Consider the following 18,014-nt stretch of genomic DNA (forward strand, 5'->3'; position numbering starts at 1 on the left):
ATAGACGTCAACCTCTGCATGGAGCAGAAGTTGCTGGCCCAATTTCCTCAGTGCACGTTACGCAGGGTGCCAGGCTCGCTGTGCAACACCCGCTTTCAATCGATTATCTACAGGGGTGAAACTGGATCCGCAAGGTGCTAAAAACGCCGCTAGTTGAGCGTTGTAGTGTGAGTCTCTCACAAGACAGCTCGCGGTCGTTTGAGAGGTCAACTGCGCCCGGAAATGCTCTCGAAACTGCCAGCACTCTCGGGCTCGCCCCACGCTTCCAGGTGCCGGAGCACAGGCGCTGTGCAGCCTAGCGGTCGGCAAGCTGCTATGGCTGCGAGGCCGCTTCAGGGCCCTCGCGCCCTGCTGCCGGTCCCCACGGCGTCAACTGCCGCGCCACTGCGCGCCACTGCCCAGGCCCCCGCCAGCACCAGCAGCAGCGCCGCAGATGAGGGCGACGGTCTGGGTGTGATTGCAGTGGACCCAGCGCTGGCCAACTTCAAAGGCCACCTGGAGTATCGGTGAGGCTGCAGGAGCGGAGGAGCCAGGAGGCGGGGAGGCAGGCGGAGCGTGCAGGCAGGCAGGAACAGACTTGGGCTGGGGCTTTGGGTACGGCAAGGGCAAAATGGTGCCACGTATACATCTTACTGTCGACACCCTACCCCAATCTTTAGTCTTTAAATTGTTTTGAGCCACTCGCAACCACATCCTCGTGCCCCGCATCTCGCAACACCTCCTCCATCTAACCCTCAGTACCTGCTCCTCCGTGCCCCTCCGCAGCTGGGCCCAGTACAGGCGCACGCTGGACTCCATCACCGCGGGCGCGGGCAGCCTGGCGGCCTTTGCGGAGGGATACAAGTACTTTGGATTCAACCGGGAGGTAAGAGGCGGCGGCGGGGGGGGGGAGGTCGGAGGTGGGGCTGCTGCGAGGTTGTGCGAGGTAAGGGGCGGGTTGCTTTGCAGGGCGTGTAGGCGGTCGTTGGTCACAAACCAGGGCGCGTGGCCGTTGGTCCTGATATAAACGCCTGGATGCACGTGACACGTGCTCCGCTGCTGACAATGCCGGGGGGCTGTGGGGTCGCTTTGCGGGGCTGCTAACGTAAGCGGGACTGCTTTGGGCGTGGGTGTGCAGGACGGCGCTATTGTGTACCGGGAGTGGGCGCCGGCGGCCCAGGCGGCGGCGCTTATCGGCGACTTCAGCAAGTGGGAGCCGGTGTGGATGACCCGCGACGAGTGGGGCGTGTGGAGTGTGCGGCTGGAGGACGGTGAGGCGAGGAGCTGGGGAGGGGCAGGCGTGTGTGCGTGTGTGTGGTAGTGGGGTGTGTGTAGGGGTAGTATATGTTCAAACCCAACTAAAGCAAGACCCAGCCAGCGCATAGAGCACGAGGTGGACGGAGGTGTGGCCTTAAACTTTGTCTTGGACGCCCTTATGCCCTTGGGCAGGGGCATGTGGATTGTGGGGTGCGGTTGCGAGGTGTGTTTGGTACATGGATGCAGCCTCTACAGGGGTACAGGCCGCGGAGCACACGTTGGCGGTTGGGGCACTTTCGTGCTGTGCCATACCGGGTACGTGCCTGGAGCGGTTTGTGTGCCTTGGCCTCGTCCTGAACGTTCTGGCCCCGGCCCTGCCCCGTTGCTGCAGTGGACGGCAAGCCCGCCATTCCGCACCGCTCCCGTGTCAAGGTGGGTGCATGCGTATGGGGTTGGTGCCTGTGGATGGGTGGGTACATGGGTGGGCGGGTGTCTCAGTGCCGGGCCGGGCCGGGGGACTGCCGGCAACCGCACGGCCCGAGGCCGTCCCTCACGTGCACACCACACGCGTGTCTCTGCACCCCCTCCCTGTGCGTGCACGTGTGTTTTCATGCCTCGATAACGCACATGCATATGCGCTTTCCCTCGTGTATGTTCCTAGCACGTGCATTTGGCCGAGCCCTGACCCCCTCTGCACACGCACACGCGCGCGCGCACACACACACACACACACACACACACACACACACACACACACACACACACACACGCACACGCACCCAGGTCCGGCTGCAGCACCCCCACGGCTGGTGGATGGACCGTGTGCCCGCCTGGATCAAGTGGGCGGCGGCGGAGCAGCGCATGGACGCCAAGTAGGTCGGGGGCAGGGCGGGGCCGGGAGGGCTGGTGTGTGGGGGGGGGAGGGGCGGCACACGAGGGGGCGGCACATGCGGGGGCCGCTAGCGAAGGGGCCGCTAGCAAGGGGCTTCTGTTGAGGGCCTGAGGTGGGGCCGCCGCTGGGGGAACACCATTGCGGACCTCACCGAGGCCGCGTCTGGTCCGGTGGGGACCTGGTGCGGGCCTCCGTGCCGCGGGCCTGAGCAGCCGGCGAGCGCGGGGCGCCCCCCTGCCCGCCAGACAGACAGACACAGGAGGCCACCGCTGCATGCGGGCTGGCGCAGCCTCGCCGTAGCCGCTTGGGTGCTTGACTGCTCGTGTACATGTCGTGTCGTGTGATGGTGGCGCTGTGTTTTCCTGGATCTGTGACACACACACACACACACACATATATATATATATATATGCGCTCTTACACATATGCACACACAGGTACGACGGCATCTACTGGGACCCCCCGGCGGCGGAGCGGCACCAGTGGCGCCACCAGCGCCCGCCGCGGCCCGCGGCCCTGCGCATGTGAGCTTGTGGCGGGTGCGGATGTGATTTGTGCGGTGGCGTTTAGGCAGGCAGGCGGGAACCCCCGATGTTGGCGTCGCGCTCCCCTCGCGCTGACACTTGTGACACGCTTGTGGCTGCAGCTATGAGGCGCATGTGGGCATGAGTTCGGAGACCGGCAAGGTGGCCAGCTACAGCGAGTTCACCGACACGGTGAGCGGGGGAGGGAGGTAGGGGGGGGGTCTAGATACCAGCACAAACTAAAACGCACCCCATGCAATAGAGCGAGGAGGGGGCGGGGGCGGGGAGCCGGCCATGAAAGACGTAGTGACGATAACGGGTGTGTGCCGATGGGTGGCGGGGGCTGGCGGCGGCGGGGAGGGGTGGTGTCAACGTCAACTGGGGGAATGCATAGGCGAAGAGGAGACGTGGACAACCATGCAGTGCACACCTCTAACCCTGTGGTTACCGCACCGCGCCGTCCCTTCCCCCTCCCTCTGCTTCCCTTCCCTTCCCTCCCCCCCTGCTGTACTACTGTTCCTGGCTACGCCTTCACTACTTGGTGGCTGAATCATGCGTGGACCCCCCCTTCCGCCCAGGTGCTGCCACGTGTCCAGGCGCTGGGCTACAACGCCATTCAGCTCATGGCCATCCAGGAGCACGCCTACTACGGCTCCTTCGGCTACCACGGTGGGGAGGGAAGGCCGGAGGAGGGCTCGCGGCTGCTGGCTGCAAGCAGGGTTGGCGGAAGGGGGGGGGGCACAGGCACACGCACAGGCGAAGAGGCGTCGAGGCGGGGCAAGGGGAGAAGGTTGCGCGATCTCACGTGAAGCACCTGCGCCTGAAGCTTTGGTTGTTGCCCGTGATCTTAACCCGCCGCACCCGCCCCGTGACCCCGTGTGCCCCAGTGACCAACCCCTTCGCGGTCAGCAGCCGCAGCGGCACACCCGAGGAACTCAAGGCACGTGCGGGAGGGGGCATGAGAGGGCCAGCGTGCGGGGCGCATGAGAGGGTGGGGCTGGGCGGTTGGGGTTTCTCGCAACAGGCCCGCCTCGTGTCGCCGCCTGCATGCTCGGTACCGCAGCCCCGACCCCACCACATGGCCCCACCTCCTGTCGCGTGCCCTGCTGCCCTGCCGCCCGCCCCCGGCGGACTGCGCCCCCTATCCTTTTCCCGCCATATTCACACCGCTGGGGCCAGGTCCTGGGTCTCACTTCTTGAAGATTTGAGTAGTAAAACCGGCCCCCTGTCCCCCTTCCCTGCACCGGGCTCCCTGCAGGCTCTGATTGACGAGGCCCACCGTCGCGGCATCGCCGTACTCCTGGACGTGGTCCACAGCCACATCAGCGGCAACCAGGACGACGGCCTGGCGGGGTTCGACATGGGGCAGCGCGAGCAAGACAACTACTTCAAGCAGGTGGGATAGGGCGAGGGCCCGGAGGGGAGAAGCGTGTGTGTTAGAGCGCCACGTGGGATGAAGGTGGGTGTTAGAGAGCACAACAGAAGAAATCGCGCAGGAGGCGTGTCTGTGTGTGTGTGTGTGTGTGTCTGTGTGTGAGGGTGCGCCCGCCCCAGTAGTTGGTTGCGTACCCACTTGAGGCAGAGGGGATAGGGGAACGGGAGGCGGCAGGCGGAGAGCCGCCGGCTTGGCGGCCCTGGCTCCCAGCTCACCACTCGCGCTGCACCCACTACTTCACACTCACCAAATCACACACACACACACGCACACACACACCCTCTCTCCCCCTCTCTCTCGCGCCCACTCTGTCTCTTACTCCCTTGCTCTCATGCACACCTGCACCTGCGCCTGCGCCCGCGCCGGTGCCACCCAGGGCGAGGCGGGCTATCACAAGCTGTGGGACAGCCGCTGCCTCAACTACGCCAACTGGGAGGTGAGCGGGAGGGGGTGCTGTAGGGAGGGCGCAGGGGGCTTGGCCAGGGAGGTGCGTGTCGAGAATGCACTTGGGGAAGGGGTGACCACCATGCATGCAGAAATGCTCGAGCAAGCAGTGCGCCGCAAGGTGTGTGTGTGTGTGTGTGTGTGTATGCATGTGCACGTGCACGCACGTGTGTTTCTTTTGCTTGCGCTCTCTTGTGCTCTCTAACCCACACCTGCGCTCTCTCTCGGTCCCTTGTCCCTCCCCCTAAACTTAATGCATGTAACCCCCCTCCTGCCCCGCACACAGTGCCAGCGCTACCTGCTGTCCAACCTGAGGTACTGGCTGGAGGAGTACCAGTTCGACGGATTCAGGTGCGTGCATATGTGTGTGCGCGCGTGTGTGTGCGTGTGTTTGTGTGTGTTTGCCTGTGTTGTGGTGGGGCTGGAGGGATCATAAGGGAGCGGAGCTGCTCCTGAGCCTACATGCGCCAGACATGAGGGATGGGATGCTGCGGCACTACCAGCCGCGGCGCGCTGACGCTCTGTCAGCACGCCACACCTCCTCCCAGTCCTTCATCTCCTCGCCGCCACCTTCTCGCCGCATGAGCTCGTTAGCCACCCGGTCCTGATGTCACAGCCTCCACACGACCTTCCCTTTCTTCCCAACCACATTAACGCTGCCCCATCACAAACCGCCCCCCCGCCTTCACTTCTTAAATAATTATGAATGTACCCCCGCCCCCCAGGTTCGACGGCGTGACCTCCATGCTCTACCACCACCACGGCATCCACACCTCATTCAGCGGCGACTACAAGTGAGTGGGCGGCATCCGCCTTTCGCCTGTCGCCTGTCCCACGAACAAAAGTAGCACGTTGCTCACAACGCCCCGCACGCACCATCTTTCTCACCAGCCCCCCACCCCCTGTGCCCCCGCCTGCCCCCCACCCCTAGCGAGTATCTGGGCACCTCCACCAACGTGGACGCAGTGGTGTACCTCATGATGGCAAACAGGCTGGTGCACGACCTGGTGCCCAGCGTGAGTGCCCGCGTGTGCACGTGTGGATGGGCACGCTTGCGTGTGTGCGTGCGCACGCGTGTGTGTGTGTGTGTGTTGGTGTGTGTGTGTGTGTGTGTGTGTGTGTGTGTGTGTGTGTGTGTGTGTGTGTGTGTGTGTGTGTGTGCACGGGTGTCAAGGCAGGGGTAGTCGACCCAGGCGCAAGGGTGGGGGCTGCGGTAGTCGTTTCGCGGTCCAAAGTGACCGAAACCTGGAACACGACATCAGCCAAACAGAATGCGGTGTCCTCCTGCCACGCCACCGCCACCCCACGCAGGCGGTGACCATCGCCGAGGATGTGAGCGGCATGCCGGCGCTGTGCCGCCCCGTGGCGGAGGGCGGCGTGGGCTTTGACGCGCGCCTCAACATGTCCATTCCCGACACCTGGATCAAGCTGCTGAAGCACGTGCGGGACGAGCACTGGCGCATGCAGGACATCGTGAGTGGGCGCAGGCTGTAAAGGGGCCAGGGCGGCAGGGGAGCAAGGGCTGTAGGGAAGCTGTGGCGGCAGGAGTGCCGGGGCGGCGGGAGAGGTTGTGGTTGTGTAGAGGAGGAGAGCTTGATGCCCTGCAGGGCTAGGTTGGAGGGCTGGGCTGGCGGGCGGCAGGATTGCGGCAGTTTGCAAGAGGTAGCAAGCTCCAGTTTGAGTGCACGCACCAAGTGTACCGGTGTGGCACGGCAGCCGCCACCACCAGCATGCTGGGACTTGGACTTGGCGCCTTCCTAGGTCCCAATCCTCACCCGCTCCGCCCCACCTCTTGACTAACTGGTACCGGCACGGGCTGACGTGCAGGTGTCGGCGCTGTGCAACCGGCGCTACACCGAGAAGAGCATCGGGTACGCCGAGAGTCACGACCAGGTAGGGTTTGGGTGGTTGGGGTTGGTGGGTGTCTGGCTCAGGTTTTGCTAGCCGCCTACGGTGTGTGTCTGGTCGCGTGTCGGTACGGCTAGGCTCTGTGCGCCACAACGTCTGTTGCTTACACCGCATACACCTGCCTAAACGCCCTCGCGCACGCTTGCCTAGCCCGTCTTTCAAACAGTTTCGGAGCGCGCATGTTTCTGTCTCGTAAGCACATTGCATCTCTCACACACTCACACATACTGTTGTTCATAAACGCCCGGGCCAGGCTCTGGTGGGCGACCAGACCATTGCGTTCCGGCTGATGGGTCCGGAGATGTACAGCGGCATGAGCGCGCTGACGGAGGCCACTCCCGTGGTGTCCCGGGGTGTGGCGCTGCACAAGGTGTGTGCGTGTGCACGCGTGTATTAAGAAAGCAACAAAACGAAGTGTGTGTATGCATGTGTATGTGTATCGGGGGCAAGGGTGGCCGGGCGGTGGTTGCGGCGCGGCTTGCATGGAGCAACACCGGTAGCAAGCGGGTGCAGACAAAGCGCGCACGTAGTGCCACGCCGTGTCCCTCCTGGCGCTTCGCCCGCGCCGCCACAGCCGCACCAGGTTGCCTGCATACCTCACCCAAACGAACACGCCGCCTCACTGCCCCACTCCCCCTGATGCCGCACTACCACTTTGACACACAGCTGATCCGGCTGGTCACGATGGCCCTGGGCGGCGAGGGCTGGCTCAGCTTCATGGGTGAGCGGGCGCTTGCGGCGGCGGCTCGGGCGCGATGGGGCCGGCCAGGGGCGGCAGCTAGGGGCAGCTGGACAGGCGGTGCTGCCTGGTGGGGCCCACTGCGTGCGTACCGGTGTGCTGTGTGCGGCTTTATAAGAGATAGCCAGGGCCGCCGAGCACCTGCCCCGACAAGACACCGTCTCGCACTTCACGTCTCCTCACCATCAATTAAATGGAACACCAGCAGTCGGGCGGGCTTTCGTTTCGTGTTTAACACACACACACACACACACACACACACACACACACACACACACACACACACACACACACACACACACACACACACACACACACATGTGCGGGCGCCCCACGGCCACGCAGGCAACGAGTTCGGGCACCCCGAGTGGATCGATTTCCCGCGTGACGGCAACGGCTGGAGCCACCACTACTGCCGGCGGCAGTGGTCGCTCGCGGACACCGACCACCTGCGCTACAAGTTCCTGCAGGTGTGTGCCGTGCGTGCGGTGCTGGTGCCGCGTCAGGCGCGTCACGGCATGGGACGGTTTAAGGATCTGTGACGCGCTTTGTATGTGATTGAGGCGGGTTTCAAAGGCGGTCGCGGCGGGGCTCTGTGACTGCTTTTGCTGTGACTAAAACTCGGTTTGGTTTTATCAGAATGCAACGCCCGCGGGTTCTAGTCTTCATAATAGGTTCATGCGTTACGCGTGCTTCTGATGCAGCGCAGCGCACGGGTACGTTTGTTCTACTGCACCTGTCCAGTCAATCTTTCTTTCTTGCGTGCGCCCCCCCCCCGTCCTGTACCGCTTTTCCAAACATCCCTGCAACCCCCCCCCCCCCCCCGTTCTCTGCGATCTCCGTTCTCCGCAATCGCACATCACCGCCACCAACTTTACAGGCCTGTTGTCGATTGTCGAGCCATTCCCCACGGCCTTACCCCTGATGTCCGTCTGACACAGGCCTGGGACGCAGCCATGATGGCCCTCGACAACCACTACGGCTTCCTGGCCTCGCCGCACCAGTGGGTGACCCACATGGACGAGCCGGAGCAGGTGGGAGCCCCGGCCGTGTGTGTGTGTGTCACATCGCTTGCCACACCGGCACTCCGCCACATTTTCCGCCCCGCCTTGCCTCGCGGGTGCTCTTCCCTCCCTGCCTCACAGCGCCCCCGCGCTCGCGCCGCCGCGCTTCCTCCTCCCCACGTCACGCCTCGCCTCCTTCCGCACCCGCTGCACCCTACCCCCTGGCTCGTTGTGCCCTGCATCCTCGAGTCTCCTGTTGCCTGTTGCTCGTGTAACCCCGCATAGGCCACGCTCTCCTCCTCGCTCTTTTGCATTGGGTTCGGTTTAGTTTGGGATGGTATCTACCCCCCCCGTCGGTCATCAGTACGCGCACCCCTACGCCTGCTGTCTACCTCGCTGCACTTCTCTGTACCATCTTTGCAACCCCCTCCCACTTCTCCCCCTCCTCCCACCCTGCCTCTCTCCTGCCCTCTCCTCCCCTGCCCCTGTGTAGATCCTGGTGTTCGAGCGCGGCCCACTGCTGTTCGTGTTCAACTGGAGCCCCATCGCCGACCGCGAGGCCTACCGCGTGGCGGTACCGGCGCCCGGCAAGTGGCGGGTGGCGCTGGACAGCGACGCCTGGGACTATGGCGGCGCGGGCCGGGTGCGTGGGGGCCGCGGGCAGGGGGGGAGTTGTAGATACCAGCCCAAGCGGGGGGCGGGGCGACGGGCGTAGATGCCTGTTGCTTAGAGGACGAATATCATTGAAGGAAGGGGGGTGGTACACGAGTGATATGGTGCGGGTGACGGGTGCGGAGGGCTACATGACGGGGCTTGCGGCTTGCCTCAGGAAGGAGTGGGCGAAAGGGGGCGTGTTGCGTGGTGGTGTGGGGTCCAGGCACGCGTGCGACTTCCTGGTGCGCGGCTCCGGGCGCACGGGCCTCGTGCACGGCCGCGCTGTGCGTTTGCCGCATGCGCCTCTATTCTAGTCAGCATCCTCAACAACTGTCCCCTCCATGCTTTCCGCCGTCCATCTGCACACGTACACACACACACACACTTCGTTTTGTTGTTTTCTTTTCAACACACACACACACACACGCACACACACACACACACACACGCACACACACGCACACACACACACGCACGCACACACACGCACACACACACACGCACGCACACACACACACACGCACGCGCACACACACACACACACACACACACACACACGCAGGTGTTCCACGACGCGGACCACTTCAGTGACCCCGAGCCCGCCGGCACCAGCCGCGACCGCGAGCACTCCATCCGGGTGCGTGCCGGGCGCGTGCCTCACGTCCACACTAGCAGCCGCGCGGTTGTGTGGTGTGTAGGTGGAAGTGTGGATCTGGTTGTGCATTATGCGCCGCAATCACACATGCAATGCCGTGCGGACGCGCCTGCCCTTGTGCCGGCATCAGGACCGCGCCTGCTGTTTCCGCACTGCCCCGCTCACCGGCGTCGTCTCCACCTCTCCAGCTGCTCCCTCCCTCCCGCCCCCAACTCACTCTTGCATAATCGGCTGCTCCTACCGCCCTCGCCACTCCCCCCTCTCCCCACCCACCCGACAGGTTCTGGCGCCCGCACGCACCTGCGCGGTGTACTACAACGCGGACACGCACACGCACTGGCGCGAGCGGCCGCAGGCGCAGCAGCAGGAGGGAGGCGCTGAGGCGGAGGCGCCGCACCACACGTACGGCCTGGCCCCGGCGGCGACGCAGACCGCGGGCGGGCTTAGCGTCGGCAGCGGCGACGAAGTGGTGTAGGTGTGCTGTGCATGGCATTGCGCTGCGCTGCGCTGTGCTGGCTTTTGATGTGCATGAGAGGGTGTGTGTAGCGGATGTGAAGAAAAGTGCAAGTGGCTTGTTGAGTGCCCAGCTACGGGCTGGCGCTAATAATGGTGTTGCTGGGGCTCGAGCTGCTGGAAAGGCACAGGAAGCTTCCTTCGTTGGCGGTGCAATGCACAGACAGGAAGTTCGTGGGCGGTGCAGGCATGCAGAACGTTTCGTGGGCGGACAGGAAGGTTCGTGGTACGGTGCAGTGGCTTGGCGGCTTTCTGTGGCGGCGTGGCGGCTCAGTTGGGGTTGTAGATGGACGTTCGGAACCTCGGATGCATGCGGCAGGTAGGCAATGAGATGCTGTGCATGAGCGAAAGGAGATAAAAAGCCATGTGGCGGCGCGATGGTGTATGTGTGTGCACGCGCAGCCTGCAACAGCAGCGAGGGATGCTGCGGGCGGTGACAGAAAGCACCGGATTGCGGAGCTGTAATGGTGGGGGGACGGCTCCAGCGTGTGCGTGCCTGCCCCTTGGAAAGCCTTGGATTTGTATAACTTTTTACACGGGTACGCCTGACCTTCACGCAAACAGGACACTTATCAAGGCACAAAGCCACGCCTATCCCATATGTCCCGTGCAGCAAAAGGTGACACCCCCAACGCGTCACCCACGTCGCACGCTGTCTCCATGCACCCATGCATGCCTGAAACTGCTTGACGCAGACACCTCATGTCCCCTGTCCGTCCTCCGCCATCCTCCACATGCTGGCATCAGTTCAGTTACATTTGGCCCGGATGGATCCCGTCGAGGGCAGAACCTGGCAGAACCCACCAAGGACCCATTCCGAACCAACGTGCATGCAACAAATCGCCGCTTTTTGGGCTCGAGTGCGTCACATGCAGGATTGTCGAGCTGCCACGCGGCTCAGCACACACATGATCATACGCCCAAGCGGTGCCGTTTGCATGCACGAGTCACCGCATATCATCCGCACGCAGCCCACGCCAAATTTCCAGCCCATCCACGTGCTGCAATGCCGCGCTCGCATGGCTCAATGCACCTACCGGCCTCCGCGGTGCCGTCGTATAGCAGCACCGCATTTACGCATCCACAAACACGTGTTGCCCTCCTTCATAAACACAGAGGCACCGCACGTAGACACCGACAGCCCAGCACCCCTTCCCTAAGCACTGCGTTCACATATGGTGCAATCGCTTGGCGCAGCGCCCAGTGCAACCGCGCACCTTAGGGCCCCACAGTCGTCCGGGGCATCATCATCAGTCCTGGACATCCCTCGCCTACCACCACTGCTGCAGCCGCCAACACTCCGCGATGCGTACGCTTGACTTCCATGTCCGCATACATACCAGACGACCACACCGCTGACGTCAAGCCGACTCCGGGTGGTCTCCTGGGCAGCCGCGCATTCCATCCTGCCGTACCAGACAAGGAAGTCCCCCTCTGAAGCCGCAATGCCGTATCAGTAACCTCACGCCACGCATTATGGAGCCCCGTTGTGGCTTTGTGGGTTAGGAGAAGGGTCTGTGGGGCCTCGCTGCTCCATGCACGGCCACCTGCTGCCTCGCTTACTTGCGGCTGATTCGGTACGTTTGTGTGCGTGCTACACACGGGAGCACCGCGCAACTTCTTGCGTTACTACATGACTGTATTGACATTGACTAACGAGACGTACAAACCGCGCTGGTCAAGCACGGTGCATCCTCAGAAACGCCAGCATCATTCTAGGAGAGAGAAAGAACAGCCACATCAAAGCCCCCATGGTTTCCATACGAGGGCAATGAAAAAGGAAATGGCGTGAATAACGACCGTGCAGAGTGATAATCCGACTAGTCTTGGAAAAGGACACAAAGATCCAGTGTGCGCGCGCACACACACACACACACACACACACACACACGCACACGCGCACATACACACACATACACACACACACACACACACATACGCGCGCGCGCACACGCACGCACACGCGCACACACACATACACACACATCCACACACATAGCACACACACATACACACACACGCACACGCGCACGCACACGCGCACACACACATACACACACATACGAACACAAATGTACGCACAGTCACCGGGCACGTACTAACTTTGTCCACGGTGCCAGGCCTGGCCCCTCGCCGCGAATCGTACATTGCAAATTGTGCATGGCTAGAGCGGGCATGAGAAGGCAACTTTGGGATGAACCAGATCCCTGCTAATGTCGTGACAAGATCTCCTTGACCGCAGGGCATGACCGCGACACATACATACCGTCCGAGATACGATCGCGGCAGCAGAATGTACCCCGCCTACAGGCCGCCCGAATGCACCACTTGCTCGGCAACCGGGGCACACGACATTAGCGCAAGGAAAGAACGACCAGCCCTGCACACGCACGTCGGTAATATCCGTCGAGAATCTTGTGCAATCGCGGCACCACAATAGTGTCGACAGCATGGGAAAGGACAACTAATAAGACTAGCGCACGGGGTGTGACGGCCCCACACTCCACGGATAAACAGCTTCCAATGAGCTCAAGTCGCTACTACCGCTCGCTCTTCTTACTTCTTCACCGCGAGCCTGCCAGCGACCCTCGGGCTTTCATGGGTAAATCGTGTGTAGTGACCAAAGTAAAGCGCCTCCACGCTCAACACAGCTCGCCGCATTACATACAATCGTTCAGCGTCTTCTTTCCCTCGGGCTTACAAACGGACACAGAAACACGCCTCTGCCCTGTAAGCCCGGGCCCCGCACCCATCGCTGAACCGAATCTGTCGTGCCGCCTTGCCATCCACCGACCGCCTTGACCGCCCCCACGCACGCGCGGCCTACTCCAACATGCACAACTCGCCATGTGCGTTGTGGACGTCAATTACTTTTTAGGTTAGAAGTACCAGACCGTTCATCATCGGTGTCGCATGGACATTTAGTCGAGTATTACTTCCATTCCTAGCGCAGTTCAAGTTGTCCAGGGGCCCTGCATTTCGGCCAGGACGAGTGTCAAAGTGGTCCAGAGAAAATGGCCTCGGCTCCTTATAGAAAGGTGGATAGAAAGCAGGTCTTGCAACCCTGCCCCAATCCACCAAGCAAGCGCAGTTGACTCTCGTCCCGTCAGTAGAAACATTCAAACTGCCACACGTATCAGGTATACGCACATACTCCGTAAATTGCATTCAGCAGCAAACACTCGGGGTTACCCCAGCTGCCCACTTACGCTGGGCGCTGCGCATAAAAAAACACAGCGGGTGTTCCCACCCAAACCATTGGCACTCCATCCAGCAGTCCTATGTTTAGCATTCCCGCACTGCCCCAATCCCATGAGCGGCAGCCACCGACGTGCGTTAGGAGCCTTCGCTGTTCACGAACGGCCCCAAGATTTGGTTTGAGCCGTTCATGGGCGCATGGATAGGTACTGTACTAAATCTGTGCCCGCAAGGATGAAGTCCAGTGAGCCGCCACACACTGTACGGGGCGTTGAGATCTATCAATGCGGGAACGAAGGGCCATCATGTGTGCGCCAAGCCCGGTAGACGGGAGGCCACCGCCGTACCGTAGCTAGCCCATGCAGGTGACACGCAGCCGCACCACCTGCAACCCGCGGTGCTGCGTTGCGGTCAGCAGCAATGGCGGCACCGTCAAGCTGCTGCTGGCTGCCGGCCGCCGCCACAGGCTCCACACGTTGGGCTGATCAGCGTCATGACGCCTACATGTCTCCGCTCCCTCCATAGCTGCCGAAGCCGCCGCCTGCCCCACCGCCGCCACCGGCACCACCGAAACCGTCAAGGCCGCCCAGGCCCCTCAGGCCGCCGCCAAGCCCGCCCAGCAGCCCTTGGCTCCTGCCGGTGCCGGCGGCCTCCCCCATGAGACCTGACAGGCACCAGGCCAGCTCCGAGTCCGAGGCCAGGGCGCCCAGTCCCATCACAGATGCCACGTCCGTCAGCGGCAGCGCCTCACGCCGCTCACGGTTGAACAGGTTGGGCAGCTGCTGCTGTTGCTGTTGCGGCGGAGCCTGCTGGTGCTGGTGCTGCTGCTGGCCAAGGCGCTGAAGCAGCTGCGAAAAGCGCGGCTCCTGCTGCATCAGCTGCGCCGGCTGGTGGTGCCGGTAATGCTGCTGCTGCTGCTGCTGCGGCGGCGGCGGCGGCGCAGGGAGCGCTAGCAGTGGCCAGGCAGGGTTGTCGGCGGCGCCGATGCCACCTCCCCCACCACGTGTGACCGCCGCTGCAACACTGCGGTTAGAGCCCTGCGCGGGGGGCAGCAGCAGCAGGTCCGACGGCCGCGGCGGCGGCGGGTGATGAGCCTGCGGGCGGGGCGGGCGCGGCGGCGGCGCGCCCCCTCCTCCTCCGGCCCCCGACCGTTCGGAGCTCAGTGCTGCCTGCCGCTGCTGCAGCAATTCCAGCTGCTCCTCCATCTCCTGCAGCGCCTGCCGACGGCGGATCTGCTCTTGCGCCCATGCGTAGTCCTTGCTGTGCTCCTCCAGCAGCAACCGCTGCTGCTGCTGGTGCTGCTGCTGCTGCTGCTGAGCGTGCGAGTGCGCCTGCTGGTGCCGGTGCTGGTGGTGCTGGTGTTGGTGCGGGTGGTGTGGGTGGTGCTGGTGCTGTGCCGCAGCCACCGCGGCAGCCACCGTGGCTGCAGAAGGCGGGACCGTGCCGCCGCCCAGGACGCCCGCCAGAGTGCCCGCTGCGCTCATCATGCTTGCGGCGGTGCCGCCCGCATGCTGGAGCAGTCTTGATCCATCGGCGGTGCCGCCGAGCGGTGGCGCAGGCGGCGAGGGTGAGTTGGAGACGGGCCCCGTGCCCGCTGCCGCGTTGACGCTGGCCCCGCTGCCGCCACTGCCGCCCTGACCGTGCACGTGTCCGCTCCAGTGCAGTGGCCGGGCCGCAGCCGGAGCTCCTGCGGACGCGCAGCGTGGGGCAACGCAGTTGGGTACGGAGCGGCAACTCTTCATGTGACGAGGGCCGTATGTACACGATAACGGCGCACACGCGTGCACAGCAGGCTGCGTGGCCCAGCGACCACACGTACCTTCCGGCCTTATCGTCTCGTCACCGCCGCCGCCAGCCCCCTGTGCCGGCGCGGCACCTGTTCCAATGCGGTGCGGCAGAGCATGCGGCGGCTGCCGAACGTAGATCACTCGCTGCCCCTGCTGCTGCTGCCCCTGCTGCTGCCCGCTGTGCAGCAGGTACACCAGGCCGGGCCCCGCCGTCGCAGCCGTGCCGCCGTCTGCAAGAGCGCCGTCGTTTGGTGGCGGCGGCTGCTGGAAGGAGGAGGCGCGGTGGATCCGCTCGCCAGTGGCGGCGGCACTTGCGCTCGGCGTACCGCCTCCACCTCCGCCGCCGGCGCCTGAGACGGCGTCTTTCGTGCTCACGCCCTTTGGCGGCGCCGCTGCCGCAGCACCTCCCGGCGAAGGTGCGTCCTGGGGCCGCCGCCGCTGTCGCTTGGCGGCGCCCGCCACTGCGGCCGCGCCACCGCCGCCAGCGGCAGCGGACCCGCCGCCGTCCTGGCCACCAGCGGCTGCTGGGCGCTTGGCTACATGTGTCTTATTAGTATGGGGGCTTGCACTCCCGCCGCCACCGCCATGCGGCTGTCCACCGGCGCCCTGCGATCGCGCACCACCGTCGGCAGGCCCGCCAGCAGCGCCCGCTGTGCCATGACTCCCCGTGCGCTGCTGCGCCGCGCTCTGCTGCCGCAGCGCCCCACCGCCCTGCTGTGGCCGGCCGGATCCATCGGCCTCGCCCTTGATGCTCAGCACAGGCGTGGTGCCGCCCTCTCCCACGCCTGCGCTGCGCGACCGCAGGTCCGCTCCCAAGTTCAGCAGGCCGCGGCCGCCCCCGGGTGCCGCCGCGGTCTTGGCCGCCTCCGCCATGGCCGCCATGGCCGCTGCGGCCGCCGCCGCCGCGCCGCCGCCGCCGTACTCTTTCAGGGCGGCGTCCAGCGCCGCCCGCCGCGCGGTGGGGTCCATGACGGTGGCCTCCACTGCCTTGGCGTAGGCGTGCAGCAGCGCCCGCCCGCGCAGCGACTTGGAGCGCAGTGTGCTGTGCCTGCGGTGGGAGGGCAGCAGGGGACGGGGTGGATACAATAACCAAACCCTTAGGGGAGGGGGAGGGATTTATGTGTGCATACAGCTAGCCGCAGGGGCAGGCAGGCAGGCAGGGGAGGTCATGCAAGGCTTGGGCCATGTGGGTCGCTGGTGCATGGGGGTCAGGTGCATGGTTGGGTGTGTATGCGGGTGTGTATGCGCGTGTGTGTGCCTGGCCCTTGAATAATTACGCGCGGTGGCCTAGCAGGCAGCCGGGCCCGCACTGACGTTTGTGCGTGCGGCGGAGACGAACCCACGAGCACGCGCGCTTCTGCTGAGTGATATCGGGTTCACATGCTGGCGACAATGGCATCGCTTAAGTCAGATGCATGTATGGCAGTATGAGCAGAGTTCTGGCACATACATGCTGCCCCCACATGCACAGATAAGCCGCGTATGGGCGCCGCTACACCGTGGCCACAGAGGGTAGTATGCGGTAGTAATAAACTGCGTATGTTCCACTCGACCTGTCGCCCCGAAGCAACTCACCAAATATTCTGTCACCACCATGAAAGCATGAGCACGAGAGCGACCAGGCACAGAGCCAGTCATGCCACGGGCGTTGTCCCGCGCCGCGCGTGAGCAGAGATACGGTGCGCCGGAAACAAGTAAGGAAAAGGGGGCGGAAGATTGAGAAACATGGAAACTGCAGGTAAGACGAAACAACAACGGCTCCAATTGCTCTCTGCAGCGCCCGAGGTTGGGTGCGGCCGGGGGTCCCGCGGCTCTCCCGCTGTCAACATACGAGATATATGCGCCTCGATTACCGCCACAACAGTGCGAAGAAGTTTGGCTAGGTCACTCCTCGCATAACCAACATCTGCTCTGTCTTCTCTTTTGCCGTGTTTGCCCGCTGTATGCGACGGTGACGGCGCGTCGCGAACTGCATGTCCGCGTCGGCTTGACCAGAGTCGTCCGTGTATGTTGCATGCCATGTTAACACCCCTGGCAAGCACCTATCTTAATGTACGTGCAGCTGGCGAAGCCCCGTTTCCGAGTACGTACCTTCACTTCGTTTGCCGACCGGCCAGGCAGCCGAGCAGCGATGGCGGCCCATTGGTTCCCATATGTAGCGTGTGCAGATACCAGAGTCACCTCCTGTTGAAGGCGAGCGGTTTGAGGCACAAAGGCCACGGTTGCATTCGCAGGACAGTCAGCTGCAATTTTCCACGGGTTACATGCGTGCCCACCTCTGTTCGCGACCAGTCAGGTCGTTTCCTCCGCACTCGCGTGCTCCTGGACTCCTTGCCACCAGAGCTGCTCCCTCCCGCTTTGCGCCTCTTTCCCGTCGAGGGCGTGAAGTCGTCCTCGCTGTCCTCTTCTGAGCTTTCCTCTTCTTCATCGAGACTAGCACTGGTTTCAGTGTCGCCTTCTTCGCCCTCGCCCTCGCTCGCGGACTCATCTCCAGAAGTCCGGTCCGAAGAACCGTCTCCGTCGTCCTGACTTGCAGCAGCTTGCTGCGTTTCGCTCATTGTCTTCGCTGCTTTTGCAGCAGCAGCTCGTCTCGCTCGCGAAGGCTCCTCTGTGCTAGCTTTCTGAACAGTCTTCGCAGGCTCTGTTCCATCTGCATCCCCTTTATTCATGGTCGCAGGCAACTATCAGAAAAGTCAGCAACATAGGAATTCGGCGGCACACACTCATTCTGCTTCGGCGATTCACCGCCTCTACTGCCGACTGATCGTGACACGGTCTATAGGCACCCCGAACACGTTCCCTGGCACTGCTATAGATACAGTTTTAGTACGCCTATTGCTGGGGATAGTTTTGAGCCGGAGGCTCGGCTATGAAGTGATCCGTTGGTTCGTCCCAAACATTTCGCACAGCACCGAAGCTATCTGAGCTAGCTGAAGTCGTGTGACAGAACTTGTCGTGACAGGAGCTACCATTGCGTGACGAGCGCACGAGCCCTGCCTCGGCACTAGTACTCCGACCCGGCGGA

The 18,014-nt window shown here is 63.2% G+C and overlaps 2 protein-coding genes across 2 annotated transcripts; one reads left to right on the forward strand and one right to left on the reverse strand.

Annotated features, from left to right (window-relative positions):
• The first annotated feature begins 20 nt into the window (after window positions 1–20).
• Window positions 21–10,606, forward strand: CHLRE_06g289850v5 (uncharacterized protein). The gene is made up of 23 exons (XM_043063404.1): window positions 21–506; window positions 766–865; window positions 1,118–1,250; window positions 1,628–1,668; window positions 2,020–2,108; window positions 2,566–2,652; window positions 2,775–2,844; window positions 3,231–3,321; window positions 3,540–3,592; window positions 3,911–4,048; window positions 4,464–4,523; window positions 4,818–4,882; window positions 5,257–5,325; window positions 5,463–5,547; window positions 5,843–6,004; window positions 6,359–6,424; window positions 6,693–6,809; window positions 7,106–7,160; window positions 7,524–7,648; window positions 8,120–8,212; window positions 8,676–8,825; window positions 9,399–9,473; window positions 9,772–10,606. Exons 1-23 carry the CDS (start codon window positions 316–318, stop codon window positions 9,964–9,966), a joined length of 2,310 nt encoding a protein of 769 aa, XP_042924110.1. The 5' UTR covers window positions 21–315; the 3' UTR covers window positions 9,967–10,606.
• A 102-nt stretch (window positions 10,607–10,708) lies between these two features.
• Window positions 10,709–17,654, reverse strand: CHLRE_06g289900v5 (uncharacterized protein). The gene is made up of 5 exons (XM_043063405.1): window positions 17,266–17,654; window positions 17,081–17,173; window positions 16,565–16,572; window positions 15,022–16,037; window positions 10,709–14,889 (listed from the first exon to the last, which is right to left on the reverse strand). The coding sequence occupies exons 1-5, from the start codon at window positions 17,545–17,547 to the stop codon at window positions 13,703–13,705; spliced, it is 2,586 nt and encodes an 861-aa protein (XP_042924111.1). The 5' UTR covers window positions 17,548–17,654; the 3' UTR covers window positions 10,709–13,702.
• Between the last annotated feature and the right edge of the window lie 360 nt (window positions 17,655–18,014).

This window comes from Chlamydomonas reinhardtii, chromosome 6 (genome assembly GCF_000002595.2).
Source record: "Chlamydomonas reinhardtii strain CC-503 cw92 mt+ chromosome 6, whole genome shotgun sequence".
NCBI classification, from domain to species: Eukaryota; Viridiplantae; Chlorophyta; class Chlorophyceae; order Chlamydomonadales; family Chlamydomonadaceae; genus Chlamydomonas; species Chlamydomonas reinhardtii.

Bases quoted from the DNA above. Each gene is read 5' to 3' on its own strand.
- CHLRE_06g289850v5 (XM_043063404.1), top strand. From the start codon at position 316: ATGGCTGCGAGGCCGCTTCAGGGCCCTCGCGCCCTGCTGCCGGTCCCC. The intron at 866-1,117 runs GTAAGAGGCGGC...GTGGGTGTGCAG, and splicing joins ACTTTGGATTCAACCGGGAG to GACGGCGCTATTGTGTACCG. The intron at 2,653-2,774 runs GTGAGCTTGTGG...TTGTGGCTGCAG, and splicing joins CGGCCCGCGGCCCTGCGCAT to CTATGAGGCGCATGTGGGCA.
- CHLRE_06g289900v5 (XM_043063405.1), bottom strand. From the start codon at position 17,547: ATGAGCGAAACGCAGCAAGCTGCTGCAAGTCAGGACGACGGAGACGGT. The intron at 17,174-17,265 runs GTGGGCACGCAT...CGCCTTCAACAG, and splicing joins CTGACTGGTCGCGAACAGAG to GAGGTGACTCTGGTATCTGC. The intron at 14,890-15,021 runs GTACGTGTGGTC...GCGCGTCCGCAG, and splicing joins CGAGACGATAAGGCCGGAAG to GAGCTCCGGCTGCGGCCCGG.